The 20,282-nt window shown below is 41.2% G+C and overlaps 1 protein-coding gene across 2 annotated transcripts in view; it reads right to left on the bottom strand.

Moving 5' to 3' along the window:
• Window positions 1–372: 372 nt before the first annotated feature.
• Window positions 373–20,282, bottom strand: part of atp2a2 (ATPase sarcoplasmic/endoplasmic reticulum Ca2+ transporting 2) — a 103,833-nt gene continuing 83,923 nt past the window's right edge. The window contains exons 15-21 of one of the 2 annotated variants that reach the window (XR_004415697.1): window positions 19,238–19,458; window positions 16,764–16,966; window positions 14,795–14,880; window positions 13,288–13,421; window positions 9,877–9,994; window positions 4,511–6,184; window positions 373–1,176 (exon numbers count right to left, since the gene is read on the bottom strand). Coding sequence is in view for 1 of the 2 variants with exons in the window: in XM_033043270.1 (XP_032899161.1) it covers window positions 1,151–1,176; window positions 6,064–6,184; window positions 9,877–9,994; window positions 13,288–13,421; window positions 14,795–14,880; window positions 16,764–16,966; window positions 19,238–19,458 (909 nt within the window). In the remaining variant the exon portion in view is untranslated. The remainder of the gene's footprint in view (window positions 1,177–4,510; window positions 6,185–9,876; window positions 9,995–13,287; window positions 13,422–14,794; window positions 14,881–16,763; window positions 16,967–19,237; window positions 19,459–20,282) is intronic. The other variant, XM_033043270.1, reaches the window with a different exon arrangement.

The following is a 20,282-nucleotide window of genomic DNA, read 5'->3' as shown; positions in this document are numbered from 1 at the left end:
GCAAAGGTGGGTGAAGTGTCTTGCCCAAGGACACAACGACAGTATGCACTCCAAGCGGTAGCACACTATTTTATATGCTGACATTAACCTGTTCTTGTGCACTATGATCCACCTTCAGCAATTTCTTGCCCATCCGTGTTTCCCCAATTGCATTACACACTTAAATCCCTTTTTTTCATCCAACCCTCCCCCTCACCCTACCTTTTCTAAACTTGCATGGAAAGAAGAAGAGAATACGACTGAAGAAGAGTCTTAACCTGCCTGTGCATTCCCTCCCCAGATGCTGCCTGAGTTCCTCCAGCACTTTGTGCTTTTTCTCAGGGGAATACTATACATTGGATTGTGGCCAAGTAGGAAATAGTACAGAGGAAATCATGTAGAGTAACTTTATTTACCTGAATTTACGAAATGTGTGTGTAGCATGTTACAATGTCAGCACTGAAATAAACATAAGATCTTATTTACAGTTTTCAACATTAAACATGCTGTGTTCTGGCAACTGAAAGGTTCTTGTTATATCTGCATCACAATATTCCTAATGCACTAACAGTTCTGTTAATGCAATACAACTTAAAATTGTTAAATTACAGTGCAAGAGGGAATTCTCTCACTTTGCCTCACATCGAAGAGAAGAAAAAAACTTTCCTTAGAAAAAAATACATTGAAGTTATGAAATTGTTAACCTACAGGATGTCATTTACAGTTCAAACATTCATGATTTGTATCTTTTCTCTAAGTTTTTCATAAATATATTTGCATTTGTACATAGCCATTTTTATAAAGTAGTTCTTTGTCCCGATGACCTAATACACAGACTCTGTTACCTAACAGAAGGAGTGCATTTCCATAATGTACAATTTATAAATTCAATAAAATTTTACACATAGATCGAGGGTCCTCCGCGATTGTGAGTCATCGTCTTAGCAAAGAACATATCTTCTCTGGGAGTACTGTAAAGTTCATGAGGATGTATTGCACAAATTCAGAGTAGGTTTCTCTGAAGTCCTATATTTTAAACACACTTTTCCTCCAAATAGCATACTATTGTTGCACATTATACATGCAATGGTCTTGGTAGTTGTGCTTAAAAACACACATGCACGCAATAACAAAAGAACCTTAGTTTTCTGAAAATTTTTATATAACGGAATTACTTCTCCTCTTCATCTTCCATAGCTGTTGAGAAAGTGGAAAAATATTATCAGATTGGATGCTCAAATAATGCATTTAAAATAAAAAAGATAAGAGTCACCAAATTGGCTCCAGAGAAGAAAGTGAAGAACGTGCTAGATAACTGCTCACTGACAAGCAAGAGAAAGCATTTCCAATAGAAGATGAACAAGCCATTCTGAGGAACATGAATCGCATTTAAGGAACAGGCAACTTTGGTTTGTAAAGACTTAAAGCAACCGTGCCACAGATAGATAGCACATATACCAGCTGTGAAAGAACCCGTGAACATGAGTGAAACATGCACAAAGACTTGCATTAATACGGTGGGAGTGGGGAGACGAGAACGATAGAGTACACACAATGTGCCAACACTGCTGTTAATACTGTTACCCAGTTGAAAGCAAAGCCAATCAGAACATTGATTCCTTCTATCCCCCCCCCTCCTTACACCCCCAATCCCGCCGTGTCAACAACAGTTTCAATCAATTTCAGCACGCCAGTTCTTCCATAGATTTTTTCTTTCAGAATTATGAAGCTTTTGACACTTTTGTCAAAATTTGTTCCTTACGACAATGTGCAGCCAAATAAGCAGTGTGCTGAACACCATCTGCCGGGCTTACTGCCTTGATCACCTCTCTGACTGAAAATGCTTTGCATTTAATATAATAACATGGATTAAAAATAGGAAATAGCCGATGGGAGGATCAAAGGATTGAACGGCTGCCTTATTGAGCACGAACATCGTTGATGTGCCCTCTATAACTCCTCCCCTACACCACGCAAATTGATTCCTTGGCTACTATTCTATAAATTTCAGTTGTCCTCAAATTTCTCACTCAGTCCTTTGCACAAAAAGTGCTGGAATAACTCAGCAGGTCAGGCAGCATCTCCAGAGGACATGGATATGCGACATTTTGGGCAGGAACCTTCTTCAGACTAAGAGCCGGAAGAGAGGCAAGAGCAGGACAAAGCGTGGCAGGTGCTGGGTGGATACAGGTGTGGAGGGGGAGGGGGGGGGGGGAAGGGGTTGATAGGCAGAGGGATGGACAAAGGCCAGAGATGAAAACCACCATCTTCAGTTCCTTGTGTCTATGTGCAATCTTAAGTTTCAATATGATCTTGTTTTCAGCTGACATCCAGTATTATTGACTTAAGAGCCCTGACAGACTTGCCCCAAGTAATTTAGACTAGAGCACACAGACGTCATCCCTGACAAAATCAGCAGGTAACGTCCATGACTGAGCAGGTAACAGCAGGGCATTGAGAATCGTTTAGTCAAGCAGGAAATTGACATGTTTTATGAAATTACCGTTTTACTAAATTGTGTGACAAATTTGGCAGATTCTTTGAGGATGTTAATAATAATGGATGGGATTTATATAGCGCCTTTCTAGAATACTCAAGGCGCTTTACATCGCATTATTCATACACTCCTCAGTCACACTCGGTGGTGGTGAGCCCTGGGGCAGACTGTCGGAAGCGTGGCTGCTAATCTGCGCCTACGGCCCCTCCGACCACCACCAATCACTCACACACAGGCAAAGGTGGGTGAAGTGTCTTGCCCAAGGACACAACGACAGTATGCACTCCAAGCGGAATTCGAATCGGCTACCTTCCGGTCGCCAGACGAACACTTAGCCCATTGTGCCATCTGTCGTCCTAAGAAAGCGAGTAAAGAGGAACTAGTTGATTTGGATTTTCCAGAAGACATTGGAAAGGTTCTCTCTTAAACAGTTAACGCACAAGATAAGAGGAGATGGGTCAGGATAAGATGTTGCCAAGGAAATGGCCTACGAACAGAAAACAGATGTACAGATAATTTTCCATTTGGCTCCTAGTAATCTGTGGGACTCGTGGAATACACAAGTCGTGAAGTTTTGATGCAACTTTACAAGCGCTGGTTAGACTAGCTGAAGACTGCATTAGATTTGGTCTCCATTAGATACTTGCATTAGATACAATGCACAGAATGTTGCTTTCTGGATTTGATCTGTGAAGAATGTTTGAGTATTGCCCTAACCAGTTCATTAGTTTAGAAGGATGTAAGATTTTACTTCAATTTATAAAATTAAAATTCTACGGGGTGCTGACAGGGTGGATGCGAAGAGGTCTTTTCACTCAGTGGGACTCTCGAACTAGACATGGTTTCTGAATAAGTCCCCTATCAAGAGAGGAGGAGGGATTTCTTTACACAGATGAATGCAACTATTTGGAATTCTCTACCCCAGACAGCTATATTTAAGGGGTTTACCAGGCCAAGACTGAATTGGCCATTGGCAGGAGGCAGCTCAAGAGAGGGGAATAGATCATTCCTGTTGTTCTTTCATTGGTATTCAAATACAAATCATCATTCTAGGTCAACCTTTTCATTGGAACTGCCTAATCTACTGAGTATTTTGGGCACATTTCCCCCCTCAATTTCCTGCATATGCTGTTTTTATTTTCTTGCTTTTTGACTGGAATCGAAGAGTTGTTTTCATTAAGCAAACATCATCCATGGGCAAAGCTGCCGTCCCACGTCACTAAATAACCAACAATCCAGATCCAGCTTTCAAAGTTAGCTCAAGAAATGTATCCTTGGTTTTCATGAGGGGTATTGACAATATTGCTGTTGTACGGTGCAGATGGCATTCAGAACAGAGGAATGGTTGAAGTACCAGCGGCAATCCTTTAGAACCACACATTTACATTGGGCCACATTTCAATAAAACAAGAGAGAATAACAGACTTCAGAACAAACCCAATGTAAGCACGGCGTATCATTTAGTGGCACATGCCATCTATGTTATCATTTAATGTTGAAAGCAGCTGATGAATGGACTACCCTTTTTCAACTGTGGAATGTCGAAATGAACGTATTACAGTAAAACCAAGTTTCTTTTTTCAAAGTTACTAATTTTTTTGAAACAAAAAGATAGGATATTTAATATTAAAGATCTCAACTGCTTTCATCTGATTTCTCCATCTGGATTAATGTGTTTACAAGCAACTTGTTACCAGACAGGCATGCTGAAGGCAGTCTGATCCAGGATTCAGATACAATCACTATTTGTATATTCAAAATGTGTATTTTAGTTTGCTACCGATGAACTACTAATTGTACAGCGGAAATCATATCTAGTCCTAAACAAAAATCACATCTTCCCAGAAGAGTACTGCATTAATTAGCACATCAAATTTCACAATGAAAGGACTAATTTTTTTTAATGATTTTTTACATTTATTTAAACGATCCATCTAATCACTTTTGTTGGTCTAATATACCAGAATCCTGGACTAAACTCAGGGTAATGATCCAGAACTGGAATGAGGCAATTAAAAATTAAAATATACTCACTTTAATTGATGGGTTTTGGAAGGCAGTGAAGAAAACACTGTTTGTTAGGCTTGTTAACACATGTAAAAACCACCTCACTTAAATTTCACTTTAGAAAACATGCTTTTGAACACTATTATCCAACATTTAGATTATTACAGCTGTAATAAGTTAGTATGATGATAGTATGTTAAAATTTACTTTTAGTTCTATACATTATGTCAAATGAGTATTTGGCTGTGTGCTACTAACAGCTTGCGTTTACATGTTCTAGGTTTAAAATATCGCTGTGGCATATTTGTGTTCTGCTTCAGTGTCTAAACATAATCAGCTTTCGGCTACTTAAGAGTTTTCAAATGAGCACGAGTAAAATATTTCTTCAAACCTTGTTCAAATTTATGTGAAAATTAAGAGTCTAACAAATAAGGCCTAAGATTCAGGGCTATTGTTTTGCATTTGAAGGAACTAAATGAACCAGCCTAGTAAAAGAGACATTGAGAAATTCCTCTCTCAGTCCAACACATTTTATTTTTCTCTCGACATGTGCATTAACCCTCGACATCCAAGTTGAAGTGGCAAAAAAAAACGTAAAGAAATCTGCTAAGACCATTACAATATACAATTAGTGCTTTAAATAAATACTCCTTAGACTTACTGGGAGAGAGAGAAAAAAAATAAAGCAATAAGAGGCTGGGTGAGGGAGTGGTGGGAGGGGAGGGGTGGGGTGGGGTGGGCAAGGGGTGGTGAAATAGTGTGTTCTGCACAGGGAGAAATGAGCATACCTCAAGCACGTTTGGACTGTAAACATGACAGAGCCGGGAATACAGGAATGATTATGAGAAATAAAACAAATAGCAGGCTGAGGTAGCAGTAGTCTGCTGAGGGCAGAAATTAAGAAGTTTGGAGTAAATAAAAATAAAAAATCAAATGACAGAAGGCACAAAGACTAAAACAGAACCCAACGAAAATAGCCATGAGGTGACAACCTATGGAATTATTTTTAAAATTTTTCCAAAGAATTTAACATTCTCAAGTAATTGTTCCATATCCGCAGCCAAAAAAAATACATCCGTAGCTTACTGGTTCTTAATTTATACACAAAAGATGAACAAATTAGTAAACAGAACACATTTGTACATGCCGTTTCATCTACAAAAACAAAATACTACAGAAAATAGTATTAATCTCTGTACACACGCAATGCACAGCTTAATTTTTTTTAAATGTTTTTCTTAAATTGTGTAAAAATCAATCCCGTTTCATTTGAGCTCAGGAAAAAATATTAACTTCATCCATACATGGGTCATATGAAATTCAGCAGAAACAGACTCTTGGAATCAGGTGTTTAAATGATAAAAATTTTGGTAATATTAATCAAATGCCATGTCTTTTCCTTGAGACTATTCCACGACAGATCTAGTTCAGTCAAGACCAGAACATTTCAGCAAAATTAGTGTCTGTGCTGTATAGCCAGATACCCAGAGGCAGAGAAATGATCACAAATGGCCAGGATATCCCCTCTGTGTATGCTGAGAAACCACACTGTTTGCCACTATGCAGAGTATACTCTTTACCCGGTTCAAGGTAGTTACGAGCAATAAATTTGAGTGTCTCATCCAGCAGAATGACAGGTAGAGAGATTTTCAGCACCATCAGCCACTGCGTTACATCTAATGGTGTGATTTGGAAGATGAGCTGAAATGAGAAAGCAAATGTCACATTACTCTCTTTGGAGAGTCAGAGTCATACAGCAGAACAGCCCAACTTGTCTACACTGACCAGTATGCCCCATCTACCCAAGTCTCACCTGCCCATAACTTGGCCAATAACCCTCTATACATATCCTACCCAACTGTTATCAGGTATCTGAACCATCCTACCAGCAAAAGAGATCAGTTCTGTACTATAATCGTTATTGGAAACCATCTCACGCCCTTTGATTGGACTTTACTAGACTTTATCTTGTACTAAATGTTATTCATGTTATTCCCTTTATTATGTACAATCTGCACACTGTGGACGTCTAGATTGTAATCACGTATTGTCTTTCCGCTGACTGGTTAGCACGTAAAAAAAGCTTTTCACTGTACCCAAGTACACGTGACTATAAGCTAAACTAAGCTATCCATGTCTCTTAAATATTATGATAGCACCTGCCTCCACTACCTCCTCCGGCAGCTTTACCATACAACTATCACCCTTTGTGTAAAAATAAGTTTCCCCTCGAGTTCCTATTTAATCTTTCCCCCCCTCACCTTAAACCTGTTCTCAGACTTCAGTAAAGGTGGAGGAGAATAGAAGTAGAGACTTCATTGAAATTACCCACAAAAGTAACCAAATTAAAAAATTTAAACGTAATTTACAGTCCAGTTTTCCAATACAGACACAAAGTGCTAGAGTTACTCAGTGGGTTTGGCAGTATCTCTGGAGAATATGGGTTGGGACCCTTCTACAGAATGAAGATTCCTGAACCGAAACGTGGCAAAACAAAGTAAAATAATTGCAACTTTAAAAGTGGGTTCCTGCAGAGCAGACTGATCCAGTCCTGCCTCTCCCCCTTTCCAGCATTCTTCTCCCGTGTTACAATCAGTCTAAAGGGTCCCATCCCAAAACGTCACCTATCCACTTTCTCCAGATATGCGGCGTGACCCGCTGAGTTACTCCAGCACTTTGCCTTTTTCTGTAAACCAACATCTGCAGCTCCTCGTGTCTGCCAATTACTAATAAGCACATTATTACAATAACCCTTATGTGGGTGGATTTTAAATCACCTGCAGACACAGTCAACACCCTTCAATCCTGCACCGCCATTCAAAGTGATCATAGCTGATCATCCACAATCAGTTCCCCGTTCCTGCCTTCTCCCAAAACCCCTTGATTCCGCTAGCCCTAAGAGCTCTATCTAACTCTCTCTTGAATGCATCCAGTGAATCGGCCTCCACTGCCTTCTGAGGCAGAGAATTCCACAAATTCACAACTCTGTGTGAAAGTTTTTCCTCATCTCAGTTCTAAATGGTCTACCCCTTATTTTTAAACTGTGGCCCCTGGTTCTGGACTCCCCCAACATCGGGAACATGTTTCCTGCATCTAGCGTGTCCAATCCCTTAATAATTTTATGTTTCTATAAGATCCCCTCTCATCCTAAATTCCAGTGAATACAAGCCCAGCCACTCCATTCTGTCATCATAGGACAGTCCCGCCATCCCGGGAATTAACCTGGTGAACCTGCGCTGCACTCCCTCAATAGCAAGAATATCCTTCCTCAAATTAGGAGACCAAAACTGCACACAATACTCCAGCTGTGGTCTAACCAGGGCCTTGTACAACTGCAGAAGGACCTCTTTGCTCCTTTACTCAACTCCTCTCGTTATGAAGGCCAACATGCCATTAGCTATCTTCACTGCCTGTTGTACCTGCATGCTTACTTTCCGTGACTAATGTACAAGGACACCCAGGTCTCATTGTACTTCCCCTTTTCCTAACCTGACACCATTCAGATAATAATCTGCCTTCCCGTTCTTGTCACCAAAGTGGATAACCTCACATTTATCCACATTATACTGCATCTGCCATGCATCTGCCCACTCACCCAACCTGTCCAAATCACCCTGCATCCTCATAGCATCCTCTTCACAGCTCACACTTTCACCCAGCTTTGTGTCATCTGCAAATTTGCTCATGTTACTTTCAATTCCTTCATCTAAATCAATAATGTTTGTTGTAAATAACTACGGTCCCAGCATCGAGCCTTGCGGCACCCCACTAGTCACTGCCTGCCGTTCTGAAAGGGACCCGTTAATCCCTACTCTTTGTTTCCGGTCTGCCAACCAATTTTCTATCCATGTCAACACCCTACTCCCAATACCATGTGCTCTAATTTTGCCCACTAATCTCCTGTGTGGGACCTTATTAAAGTCCAGCTACACTTCAGCCACTGGCTCTCTATTGACACTCTTGACACACCTCTCTTCAAATTATCAAATTAGACGTGTAGAATTTGAAATGGGAATGGTTTGCGGGGCAGGAGATTTTATACACGTCTTCTGTCAACTGCATCGTTTAGAAAGGGTAATTAATGCAAAGTTGCTCGAGGGGTTGACAAAGTCTAGTCACCAGTAGAATGAGAAATTAGTTGCTTTCCTTTAATAGTCTTGATTTAATGAATTAAATGTTCTGCTGCACAATGATTCAAAGAGGAAGTGGATAAAATAACCTGAGAATTACACTGGAAAATGGCCAAATGTTTCCAGTTTATAAACTACCATTGTCTTGAGTATGAATGGTGCTTCTTCATAGAAAGAATCAAATACTGTAAAATGTTACATTCTGAAATTCTTATCTCCCCCTTCACTCCCTTCTCCATCACCAACTACACCGGTAATTACAAACAAGGGCCTAACATTGAGCAGCAATCTGCATCTAGAAGATAATCTCCAGACTGGAAAATGATTAGGTTATACGAGATAAATTAATCGGCAACTTAAAGGTCGATTAGCGTGCTGGACTCGTGGGACTGCAGTGAAGATTTTCAAAATTAAAAGCTAAATGGGATTTATGTTTTATACAAAAAAATCAAATAAAAACCACTGCAGTGTTAAGAGAATATCAAAGCCAAAAAAACAAAATTGTAACGCCATGGAGAGAATAGAATAAAATAAGAACTCTGAACTAGGAATATATTCACTAGAAGTGGGATGGTTAACTAGAGACCATTGAATGTAAAAAAAGGTCAAAGTGCTGGAGTAACTTAGCAGGTTTGGCAGCACCTCTGGAGAACAAACAAGTGAAGTTTCGGGTCGGGGTTGGGACACTTCTTCTTCATCTGTATGTCTTGTTTTGTAAACCAGCACCTGCAGTTCCTTGTTTTGCCAGAACTGAACACAAGTGGTTGATGGAACACACTGAGGGTTTTCCACCAAATACCCTGTGGCTGGTGCTGGAACTTCTGGCAAACCAGATTACATTGCAAAATGCTATTGGATATCAAGCAGCAGTTGTAATCGAGATGCTCATTTTTGAGAATGAGATCAACATGGGCAGCACTAAAGCATCAATGGAAAAGACTGGGGCAATGGTGACGAACTGGACAGTCTTTTCCAATGTGATTTTCATGTTCTTTTATCCACTTCCTCTTTGAATCGTCACCTCTGGCACATCAGAACATTTTCATTCCCTAAATTAGGCAACCAAAGTGTTTGGAAAAGTGAACACTCCTTGTGTGTGTACAGACCTAGTGTGTGAAGTATTGTTGCAGTAAAAATACATTTTGTAAGGTGTCCCAGAACAAAGTAGAGGCTTAAATAAGTTCAAACTATTACTTTTTCAGAAAACAGAATACTTATAAATGCCCAAGAAATGACAAAAAAATGTAATGTCATCTGACTAACCGGTAGTGGCTCCACATATAAGATGAGGAAATGAAGTGACATTGACAGGCAAATTGAACCCAATAACCAAACATTCTCCCAAGGAGGCATCTTCAGGAGTGACTGATTCTCCGATAAACTGAAATAGAAACATGACAGAGATAAGTTCCTGAAAGCCACACTTGCTTGCATTGCTTACTTAAAATTATACCCTAGACCTCTCTGCATCATTAAACGTACCAATAACAGTATATGTTTAAACATTATAAAAATGCACGGAACTCTACGAGACATCGGGTTAGTATTTATAATCATCTTTAGACTGAATTATTCATTTTCTAAGGGAGAAGAGTTCTCTTTAGATAGATAAAATGCTGGCGTAATTCAGCAGAATAGGCAGCATCTCTGGAGAGAAGGAATGGGCAACGTTTTGGGTCGAGACCCTTCTGTCTGAAGAAGGGTCTCGACCCAAAACGTCACCTATTCCTTCTATCCAGAGATGCTGCCTGTTACTCCAGCATTTTGTGTCTATATTCAGTTTAAACCAGCATCCGCAGTTCCTTCCTACAGAATTCTCTTTGGGTTTTATTTGTTTACAATTAATCTGTTGGACGCAGTGTCACATGTCATTGCCGAGTACAGACCAGAAACATGCTCTTCTGCCCAGGCCCACCATTGTAATTATTTATCCTATTTACCAGCATTCGGTTCATATCTTCACCGTGCCGACTTATCTGTTTGTCCACATGCTTCGTTCCACCAACTGCCCTGGCAGCCTGTTCCAGATACCAAACACACTTTAAGAAAAAGTATCCCCCTCCCCAACAAAACTTAATACTAGTTGTAGGTATTATCAGGCAAACGGTATAAAAGTGTGAAAACACACCTCCAGATTCAGGGAGTTTCTTCCCAATTGTTATCAGGCAACTGAACCATCGTACCAACAACTAGAGAACAGTCCTGAACTACTATCTACCTCATTGGAGGCCCTCAGACTATCTTTGATTAGACTTTACTGTCTTTATCTTGCACTAAACGTTATTCACATTATTTCCTTTAGTATTTATCTGTACAATGTGGATGGCTCGATTGTAATCATGTATTGTCTCTCCGTTGACTGGTTAGCACGCAACAACAAAAGCTTTTCACTGTACTTCGGTGCACGTGACAATAAACTCCACTCAAACTAGATATCCCCCACCATGGGAAGAGGCCTATTACTCATCTGCATTTTCATCCCCTCCCCTCACATAATCTAGAATATCTGTTATCTGTAGCAGGTCTCTTCTCAGCTTCCCCTCTCCGACCCTGGAAAAACAAATCCAGTTTGTCCCAAGTGTCCTCACAACGGAAAAGCTCCAATCTAGATCACAGCCTGGAGAATCGCCTCTGCACCTTCTCCAGTGCATCACATCATTTCCATTGTGTGGTGACCAGAACTGCACATAATACTCCAGGGGTGGCCTGATTAAAGATAGACAAAGTACTGGAGTAACTTGGTGGGTCACGCAGCATCTCTGGGGAAATAAAGGATGGGAGACGTTTCAGGTCAGGGCACTTCTTCAGACTGACTGAAGGTAGGAAATGTCCAGAACAAAGCAGGGCCAACAAAAGATGAACAAGGAAGGGTGGAGCCCATTGTTAGCTGGGGAAGAGGTGATAATAAACGGATACAAGGATGTGAACAGTGGAACTAGCAGTGAAATTAGAGAAATCAATGTTCATACCGCTGGGTTGCAAACTGCCCAAGCGAAATATGAGGTGATGTTCCTACAATTTGCATGTCACACTTGACTGACCAATGTTTTACATGTTGAGTACCTGAGTTTGAACTGATTATCTATGCATGGTATTATCTGATCTGTTTGGATAGCATGCAAAGCAAAGCTTTTCGCTGTGCCTTAGTATATGTGACAGTAATAACCTAAAATAAAGTTACATGTCTTCCCTCGGTTATTTTCTATGCCTTGGCTGTTGAAGGCTGGCATGCTATGTTCATTATAGACACAAAACGCTGGATTAATTCAGCGGGTCAGGCAGCGTCTCTGGAGAAAATGGATAGGTTAGGGTCGGAACCCTTCTTCAGACTCTGAAAAAGTCTTCCGACCAGAAATATCTCCCATCAGTCTAGAGCCAAAACATTACCTACCCATTTTCTCCAGAGGTGCTGCCTGACCTGCCGAATTACTCCAGCATTTTATGTCTATCTTTGGTATAAACCAGTATCTGCTGTTCATTTTTATTATATTAATTCATATTATATTAATTCCTCATCACCCCTTCTACCTGTACTGTCACTTTCAGGGTTCTATGGACTTCAAAGTTGCTCAGCTCACCAATTCTCCCTGGGACCCTACGACCTACACAGTGAAAATCTGACCTACCAAAATGCATCATCTCAGCTTCAAATTCCATCTCTGTCCAACATGCCAGATGATTAATATGTTGTAGTTAAGACAACATCACAACCAGTGGAGAACCTGTATATACTGGCCACCCCTAATTACCCGAACTGAAGAGTTTGCCAGGGCAATAAAGATGACGGGTAGAGAATCACAGACGAGTCAGAACAACAAATTATGTTTCCTCAAGCGAATCAGTTAATCGCACAGGCTTTTAAATCAATCATCTGATATTTTCCGTGTCACCCATATATAAAAAAAACAAATCTGTTCTCTTCAGTTCCCATCTCAAGACCATTAACCGAGTCACGGAATTACTAGTGCAGAAAAATAATTTATCCTCCAAAATGTTCAGTCAAAGCTTTTGCCAGCCAGTCTAGTTCTAAATATGCGATAAATGCAGGATGACTAATCTTTCATGTTTTTCGACATCTAGAGCCTGCAGAAACGCCTAAATATTGAGTAATGTTTCCATCTCATTTCTACCACGGGAGCAAGCTAAAATATCACCGTGGGCCAGGTGAATCAGAATAATTCTGCACAATAAATTAAGTAAATCAACTACCCAACAGATCATTTGCAAACTCCAACGTTTTTGAGAATATTCATACGGGCATAAATTCACTTCATATGGTCATAAATTAATCAACTAGTTCTAAACATTTAGAATGTAAATCTGTTGTTAGGATAAAAATGCAAAGAAAATGGATGGGATTCTCATGAGTCATAACTTTAATTACACATTTGATATTTCAAGCACTTTAAAGTGGTACATTCTAGCTAAAATAACCATTTATCTGTCCACAGAACAAAGATAATGAAATAAAGCATCTCCTCGAAAATGATAACTCATGCAATTATATAAATATATTATTTTTTTATGAGCATCAGTATTACAGTCCACTGTTCAATGACCTGCTTCGCTGTAACAAATTGCACATATTTTAACATAATTGTGTTTTTTCCTCCCACATTGGTAATCACAAGCAGAAAGCACATCATTTCAAGGTGAGAGAGCAAAATTTCTAACCTGTTAAGAGCATTACACATCTCAATGGTCACCAAGACAGAGAGTGCCATTGTCATGGGATAAGGGGATTCAAATATTGTACAATCAATGCCATCATATTCCGGATTATCTGCACTGCATTGCAAAAAATGGCTCTGCAATAAAACAATGACAAAATAAACGTCAGATAAAATTTTTAATGCTTCCATTGGGCAAATACATTTTCCTGCATGGATAACAATTCCTGGTCGAACCGTTGCCTCACAGCGCCAGAGACACAGGTTTGATCCTGACCTCGGGTGCTATTTGTGCGGAGCCTGCAGGTTCTCGTGTGGGTTTCCTCCCACATCCCAAAGACGTGCGGGTTTGCATGTTAATTGGCCTCCGTAAATTGCACCTAATGTGTAGGGAGTGGATGGGAAAGTGGGATAACATAGAACTAGTGTGAACGGGTGATGGCTGGCGTGGACTCTGAGGGCCAAAGGGACTGTTTCCATGTTGTATCTCTAAGTTAAAGTTTCTGACTTAATCTGTAGTACGATTCAATTAGTCAATTTCAGCATTGTGGATAAACCTTGGCCTCAATGCCCTGAGACTTGGAGAAAGGGAAAAGGAGGATAATTTGAAGTCTCTTAGGGCTAACAGAATCAAGGGATATGGGGAGAAAGCAGGAACGGGGTACTGATTTTGGATGATCAGCCATGATCATATTGAATGGCAATGCTGGCTCAAAGGCCCGAATGGCCTACTCCTGCTCCTAATTTCTATGTTTCTTTTTCATTATCCAATGACATGCTAAAATTAGGACACATTTAAAAAAGTGGCATAACAGTGATGCGGGGGAAAGCCTATCAATGTTTATGATCCAAGAAGAATGAGTTACTTGGGTACAGTCTGGGAAAGTCACCTGCAAACATGCTCCCTCATATTTTTTCAATTTCATCCGTAAAGGAACAATATGAATTCTAAGTCATTAGGTTGAGAGAACAGGTCTTTGCATTGTGTGCCTTGGTTGTAAGAAAAAAGGAGCCCAGGCATTAAAAAAAAAATTGGAAACGATTCTAAATACAACAGTTTTAGTTTATTCAAAACACAAAGTGCTGGAGTAACTCAGCAGGTCCAGTAGCAGCGGTGGAGGGAATGGACAGGAGACGCCTTGGGTCGGGAACATACAATCGGTCTGAAGAAGGGTCCCAACATGAAATGGATAGGTGACATTTTGGGTCGGGACCCTTCTTCAGAATCAGGGTGACATTTTGGGTTGGGACCCTTCTTCAGAATGAACCTCCCAGCTTCAGTTTATTGCCTGGCATTACTTTTACATTTTGAGTTCTCAAATATAAAATAATGAGATGTGCGCTGTTATTTGCACCTAGTTAAGATGAGCATTGTATTTCTACAACTGCATAAATGCTACTGTGCTAAACATATTAAAACCAGGATCCAATACATCAGATTTATGTGCACATGTGCCCAGGCAAAATGTGTAATGAAGAGCTTCCATGTTAACAATATAACTATACGTTACCAGCTGGTAGTAAGTAATCCTAGGTCCATCCTCAGCAGCTATAAACCACCAGGCAGCAGCTCCAACTGTGGCAGCTCCCACATAACCTGAGAATAGATGAAAGGAGAAAATAATTCTCATTAAATAATTCCAAAATATTGATTTCATGCTTTATGGATTCACACAGCGTGGAAACGGGCCCTTCGGCCCAACTTGCCCATGCTGACCAACATGTTCCATCTACACTGGTCCCACCGACGTGCGTTCGGCCCATATCCCTCTAAACCTATCCTGTCCCTGTCCCAATGTTTCTTAAACGTTACGATAGTACCTGCCTCAACTACCTCCTCCGGCAGCTCGTTCCATGCACCCACCACTGTGTGAAAAGGTTATCCCTCAGGTTCCAATTAAATCTTTCCCCCCTCACCTTCAACTTATGCTCTCTGGTTCTTGACTCCCCTACTCTGGGCAAAGGACTCTGCGCCTACCCGATCTATTCCTCGTGATTTTGTACATCACTATAAGATCATCCCTCATCTTCCTGCAAACCTTAGAAGAGAGTCCTAGCCTGTTAGAAACATAGAAAATAGGTGCAGGAGTAGGCCATTCGGCCCTTCGAGCCTGCACCGCCATTCAATATGATCATGGCTGATCATCCAACTCAGTATCCTGTACCTGCCTTCTCGCCATACCCCCTGATCCCTTTAGCTACAAGGGCCACATCTAACTCCCTCTTAAATATAGCCAATGAACTGGCCTCAACTACCTTCTGTGACAGAGAATTCCAGAGATTCACCACTCTCTGTATGAAAAATGTTTTTCTCATCTCAGTCCTAAAAGATTTCCCCCTTATCCTTAAACTGTAACCCCTTGTTCTGGACTTCCCCAACATCAGGAACAATCTTCCTGCATCTAGCCTGTCCAACCCCTTAAGAACCCCTTTAACCTCTCCATATTATCTCAGGCCTTTGAGTCCTGAAATTGTTAACATCATTATAGGAACTACAGACTTTATAACTCATTCCAGACACCCACCACCCAACTTGCCCCACACATCTCCTTTAAACATTTCCCCCTCTCATTTTAAAGCTACGCTCTCTAGTCTTTGACATTTCCAACACAGGGAAATCAATCTGACTTGATTTCCCACATCATCTTCTGTTTAAGCCACCCCTCAGAATCAAGAATCATTTGCCTCTATTCCGTTTCAGTATCAAGTGGTCGAAGAATTCTCTGAGGGACTCGGCTAAGATGTGCATTCTATTTCCACAACTGCATAAACACTACTGTGCTAATTTGTTAAAAATATTAGAACTGGCATCCAATGCACCGATGTTCCTCGCTGTCCAAGTTCTTAAATGAGTTTAAGGCCAAGTTCTTAAACCACTTTTAAAACCTAACATAGCTCACGGAGGTATGCATAAAGAGGGATTTGCTGGCTGATTGTGACCCTGGCCCTTTTTAGTTTAGCTGAGATTATTGTCATTTATACAGAAGTAGTGAAAAGCCTTTTTGTTGCGTGCTGTCCAGTCTGTGGAAAGACTACACCTAATTATAACCCATCTGTAAACTATGGACAGATATTGGATAAAGGGAATAAGGTTTAGTGCAAAATAAAGTCCATCTAAGTTCGATTACAGATAATCATAGGATCTCCAACGAGGTAGATATTAGACAGGACCGCTTTCTAGTTGGTGATAGGATGGTTCAGTTGACTGATAATAGTTGGGAAGAAACTATCCCTTAATGTGGAGGGGTGCGTTTTCACACATCTGTACCTCCTGCCGCAGAAGTCCAATTCACTGGATGTTTTCAAGAGAGAGTTAGATCTAGCTCCTAGGGCTAACGGAATCAAGGGATATGGGGAGAAAGCATGAACGGGGTACTCATTTAGGACGATCAGCTGTGATCATATTGAATGGCTTTGCTGGCTCAAAGGGCCGAATGGCCTACTCCTGCATCTATTGTCTATGTTTCTATATGTACTCACATCCAATCGCCATGTAGCGAAAGAAGAGCCAGCCACTAATCAGCGGCTCCTTGGGGCTGCGTGGTGGCTTGTCCATGATGTCCAGATCAGGTGGATTGAAACCTAGAGCGGTGGCAGGCAGTCCATCAGTCACCAGATTCACCCACAGAAGTTGTACAGGGATCAAAGCCTCAGGAAAGCCAACAGCTGCTGTTAGGAAAATGCTGTGAGAAGGGGAAAAAAATGAATTGTAATTTCTATCAGTTTTCATGCAGTTGTACTTCTTTTTTCTATTATCCTTGCTTTCAATTTAAGATCCGTTTATGTAAGAGGACAACTTACCAGGACTACCTTTGTAGGAAGGAACTGCAGATGCTGGTTTATACCGAAGATAGACACAAAATACTGGAATAACTCAGCGGGTCAGGCAGCATCTCTGGAGAAAAAGGGTTCCGACCCGTAACGTCACCTACTGCTTTTATCCAGAGATGCTGCCTGACCTGCTGAGTTATTCCAGCATTTAGTCGAGTGTTTAGTTTAGATTAGAGATACAGCCCGGAAACAGGCCTTTTGGCCCACCGAGTCCGTGCCGACCAGCAATCCCCGTACATTAACACTACCCTACACACACCAGGGACAACTTACATTTATAGAAAGCCAATTAACCTACAAACCTGTACGTCTTTGGAGTGTGGATCAAAATCAGGTCTCTGCTGCTCTAAGGCAGCAACTCTACTGCTGCGCCATAGTGCCACACATTTTGCATTCATCAATCAGGACTATCTGATGAAGTCAGTATTATCGGAAATTAACAATAAGGATGTCTATATCTTTAGTCCATCAATGCTTACTTGAAGGACTCTTGAGATTAACACACTGCCTTACCCTGGACACTAATCCATAAAAAATGCTGAAATGTGGAATTTAGTGCAGCAAAATAATAACTCCAAGTTTTCCCTCAAAGCATTAGCAACAGTGCAAGAACCTTGTTCCAACACACATTTCACAGGGTTTAAATAGTAGAGATGAAAGAAGGGGTTCAGGTACATTCTCAAATCACTAACGCTGGCCATTTCTAGTATTCCAAGAACCAACCAGAACTGGAGGTGATGTGTGAGGTGGAAAAGTTTCACTGGGATGTTGTTGGAACTCGATGGCCTGGATTATAAGGAGAGAATGGGTAGGGTTGGGCTGTAGATCAAAACAAAATGCTGGAGTAACTCAGCTGATCAGGCCGCATTCTGATGTTGCCTGATCCGCTGACGTTCTCCAGCATTTGCCGTCTATCTCCAGTATGAACCAACATCTGCAGTTCCTTCCTACACATTTAGGGTAGGGTTGTTTTTTCTGGAGCATAGAGGACTGATGGACAAGCTTATAGAAGTTGGGGTGATTCTAAAAGTAATAGAGAAGGTAAATGGTCACAGGATCTTTCCCCTGGTTGGAGAGTATGACTGGTTCAGCCTGGGGCAGTTCTAAGGTAGAATAATGGAGTTGATTGCATGAATGAATCTGCTACATGAACCCAACAGTGCCTTCTGCTATTCTGCTGGAGGAGATTACTGCTCATCCAATTCTTGGTGTCAGATAGAGAAAGCCTGTAATTGAGAAACAAAAGGATAAGGATATATCCTTATGAGACATTAGATGAAATAGCACTGGAGTACAAAGCCCTTGGAGGTAATTCTTAGGACTAGCAAGAGTAAAACTAGGCAGCCCAAAGCCAGCGGGGCAACGTCGAGCAGGGTGGTGTTCTAAAGACTGCAGACAGGTAGAGTAAAAGGATAATCACATTGTTACATTCAGATAAAAAAACAATTTATAAATTACAGTAGATGGATTGTTTCTATATTCATCTAAACCATTTCAAATGATTAGTTTTCCGTCAGCGTCATTGCAAGTAAAACTGATTCCACAATCCCAAGACACTTAAAAAAAGAGTTCCATTTAATGAACAAGATTAGTTATACAGCATGGAAATAGGCCCTGTGTTGCAACTTATCCCTTTCACTGCCCCATGTACTGCTGTCACCTGCCATATCCCTCCAGACCTTTCCTATCCATGCACCTGTCCAAATGTACTTTAAATGTAGTCATAGTACCTGCCTCAACTACCTCCTCCAGCAGCTCATTCCATATACTCACCACCCTCTATAAAAGGTTGCCCCTTAAGTTCCCATTAAATCGTTCCACGCTCACCTTAAACTCATGTCTTCTGGTTCTTGATTCCCCAACTCTGGGTAAAAGATGTGCATTTGCCCCAAGTATTCCCATGATGGTCTTATACATCTGTACACGATCACCCCCTCAGCCTCCTGCACTCCAAGGAATAACGTCTTAGCCTAACCAACCTCTCCCTATAGCTCAGACCCTCGAGTCCTGGCAACATCCTTGTAAATCTTCTCTGCATTCCGAGTCTGAGAAATACAATGTATGTTTGTTTGTGAAATAGCCAGATAGGAGAATGATAGATGTGTACCAGCAGTGTCTCTTACCAAACTACTTCCCCAACATTGGAAGAGATGAGGTAGCGAATGAATTGTTTCATGTTGTTGTAGATAGCGCGGCCTTCCTCCACTGCCGCTACGATAGTTGAGAAGTTGTCATCTGCCAGTACCATCTCAGAGGCAGATTTTGCTACGGCTGTACCAGATCCCATGGCAATTCCAATCTCTGCCTTCTTTAAGGCCGGTGCGTCATTCACACCATCACCAGTCTAAAGATGACACATAAAATTAGCTGAGATTAGGAACATTACCACCGTTAGCACAATATTTATTGGTTTAAAATGAAGAGAACAAGCTGAAGACAGAAGTAGACTCAAGGAATGCAGACAAAAAAAACCTTGAGTAACCAGCGGGGCAGGCATCTTCTCTGGAGAATATGGCTAGATGATGTTGCGGGTCGGGACCCTTCTTCAGACTTAACATGGCTAGGCGATGTTCTTCTGACCATACTAATCTTTCAGGCCTGGGCCTCCTCCACTATCAGAATGACGCCTCACGCAAATTGGAGGAACAGCACCTCGTATTTCACTTGGCCAGCTGACAACCCAGAGGTATGAACGTCAAATTCTCTAATTTCAAATAACCCCTGCATTCCCTCTCTTCCCCATGTCCAACCCTAGTTGTCCTGCTTGTTCCACTGTCTGCATCCTTGTATCCCTTTGTTTTCACCTCTTCCCCAGATAAAAATGGGCCTTTAGATGACCAAGGAATCTACTCGTCCTTGGTCATCTGTTGACAGCCCTGATTTGTTCTGGCCTTACCCTACCTCCAGATCCTCCCCCCACCCCCCTTCTACTTTCAGCCCCAAAACATCACCCATCCTTTTTCTCCAGAGATGCTGTCTGACACGCTGGGTTACTCCAGCACGGTGTCTGTCGACGTTCTTCTGCCCTCTCTTCAGTCTCTGAAAGGACCAGACCTGAAATATTGCTTATTCATGCTCTCCAGAGATGATAGCTGAGCCAGAGTTACTGCAGTATTGTCAAAAAGTCTGGCAGCATCATCAAGGACCCACACCATCCTGGCCACACAC

This window comes from Amblyraja radiata, chromosome 25 (assembly GCF_010909765.2).
Source record: "Amblyraja radiata isolate CabotCenter1 chromosome 25, sAmbRad1.1.pri, whole genome shotgun sequence".
NCBI lineage: Eukaryota > Metazoa > Chordata > Chondrichthyes > Rajiformes > Rajidae > Amblyraja > Amblyraja radiata.
Note: the sequence above shows the minus strand (reverse complement) of the source record. Positions and strands in the feature narration are given on the sequence as shown.